This window comes from Megascapheus bottae, chromosome 1 (assembly GCF_031878675.1).
Source record: "Megascapheus bottae isolate mThoBot1 chromosome 1, mThoBot2.hap1, whole genome shotgun sequence".
In the NCBI taxonomy this organism is placed as follows: domain Eukaryota; kingdom Metazoa; phylum Chordata; class Mammalia; order Rodentia; family Geomyidae; genus Megascapheus; species Megascapheus bottae.
Window position 1 is genome coordinate 31,982,429 of NC_143509.1, and position 2,294 is coordinate 31,984,722.

The 2,294-nt window shown below is 40.5% G+C and overlaps 1 protein-coding gene across 1 annotated transcript; it reads left to right on the forward strand.

Moving 5' to 3' along the window:
• The first annotated feature begins 409 nt into the window (after positions 1-409).
• On the forward strand, positions 410-1,330 carry LOC150068899 (olfactory receptor 7D11-like). Its single transcript, XM_090330158.1, has one exon. It carries the CDS (start codon positions 410-412, stop codon positions 1,328-1,330), a length of 921 nt encoding a protein of 306 aa, XP_090186284.1.
• The last annotated feature ends 964 nt before the right edge of the window (positions 1,331-2,294 follow it).

The window sequence follows — 2,294 nt, forward strand, 5'->3', positions numbered from 1 at the left end:
CCCTGTCTTTTGATCAGTATCCATAAAGTGATTATGTGTCGTTCTTCCTGTCATAGGTATTAGAGATGGCAAAAAAGAGAAAGAAAGAATGATGAGGGGAAAGAAGCAGAAGAATGTCAAAGAGATGAGATGAATGCCTTCACAGCTTTTGGATGAGGCATCAAAGAAACACTTAACTTATATACCTGGGTTTACAAAGGAGAATTAAAAGTGTTCTGTTCATGAGCAAAGTGAGAGTTCCGCTAATATAACAAACCTCACTTGGGCAATACAGCATTGGGTCAGATGTGTGGATGGCTGTCTCTAGAACATATCCTGATGGACAGGAATTCATAGGGAACTAATAGAGGGTCTGGGCCTATTCACTGAGAGTTGCTCTCTTCATCCCACAGGAAGGTGGATCAGCTACATGGAAGCAGAGAACCATTCAGACATATCCCAATTTCTCCTCCTGGGCCTTTCTGAGGATCCAGACTTGCAGCCCATCCTCTTTGGTCTGTTTCTGTCCATGTACCTGATCACCGTGCTTGGAAATCTGCTCATCATCCTGGCTGTCACCTCTCACCCCCACCTCCACACCCCCATGTACTTCTTCCTCTGCAACCTGTCCTTTATTGACATTTGTTTGACTTCCACCACAGTCCCCAAGATGCTGATAAATATCTACACCCTTGCCAAAGATATCTCCTACAGCCAGTGCCTGAGTCAGGTATATTTTTTCAATCTTTTCCTTGGAATGGATAATTTTCTGCTTACCGTGATGGCCTATGATCGCTTCGTGGCCATCTGCCACCCTCTGACCTATGTGGTAATCATGAATCCCCGCCTCTGTGGCCTTCTGATTTTGACATCCTGGATAATCATGTTCTGGGTCTCCCTGGCTCATCTACTACTGCTCAGGAGATTGCCCTTTTCCCTGGGCACAGAGATTCCCCATTTCTTCTGTGAACTGACAGAGCTGATCAAAGTGGCTGGCGCTGATCCTCTGGTCAATAACATCTTTCTGTATGTGGTTACCGCTCTGCTGGGCTTATTTCCCGTTGTGGGGATAGTTTTCTCCTATTTTCATATCATCTCTTCTTTGCTGAGGATGTCTTCTACGGTGAGCAAGTACAAAGCCTTCTCTACCTGTGGCTCTCATCTCTGTGTGGTCTCCTTGTTCTATGGGACAGGGTTTGCGGTACACCTCAGCTCTGCTGTGGCCCAAACTTCCCAGAGAAACACAATGGCTTCAGTGATGTACACAGTGGTCACCCCTATGCTGAACCCCTTCATCTATAGTCTGAGGAACAAGGATGTGAAAGGGGTTCTGGGGAGACTCCTCAAGTAAACCTCTCTCTTTCTCTCTCTCTCTCTATATATACACATATGTATATATATGTATGTACATAACTGTATAGACACATATACACACTCATATATATATGCATATATGTATATATATATATATATCCTCAATGGATCATTGACATGAGAAAGTCAAATGAATAACCTAATTGTATAAACAGTATAATCTCCTTTCCTAAAATAAAGGTTGTTCAATTTTTTTAATTTTTATTTTTTTGCATTTTAAAATTATTGCAAAGGTGATGTTAGAGGTACATAAATCAGATAAAGAGTATGTTTCTTTTTGAACCCTGTCACTCCTTCCTTCACTGTCTTTCCATTTTCCCCTCCTGTCCCCACTTACAAGTTCATTTTGTACATCATGTCTACTGAGTATCATTGCTGCATTTGTTCAGTGTTTGTCACTCCATTTCTTACTTTCCCAATGACAGATAGATAAATACGACAAAGGGAAAAGAAGACAAAAAGAGGAACAAAGGGAAAAAGCCCTCATTTTCATTTTCTTCAGTTCATTTCAATAAATATTATTTTGTATATTTCAGATGCACATAGCTATTGAGACTTTCTGATCCTCTCCTAAGAATATCCTTCTTTAAATAAGCCAGACTCAAAGGAACATAGGCTCAATGGTTTTCCTCATTTGTCATAATCAGTAGAAACCTTGGTTTCTCCTAGCAGAGATTTGCAATAGAATAAAACCTAGATACATAAGGCCATACAGTATGATGCTAAATTTAAGGACCTCCAGGATATAGAAACAAAAGCCATATAATGAGTGATTGTTGTCCTTAATGTACTATGTTATCTCTCATCTCTTTTGCTGTCCCTTGGCTATCTGATTTTGTTACAGTATTTTACCTTGTTATTTGGTATATTGTACATATATTTATTTGTTTTTTTGAAATAGGATAGGGAAGGGGGAAAACAAGATGAGAGGCGGGGGCGGG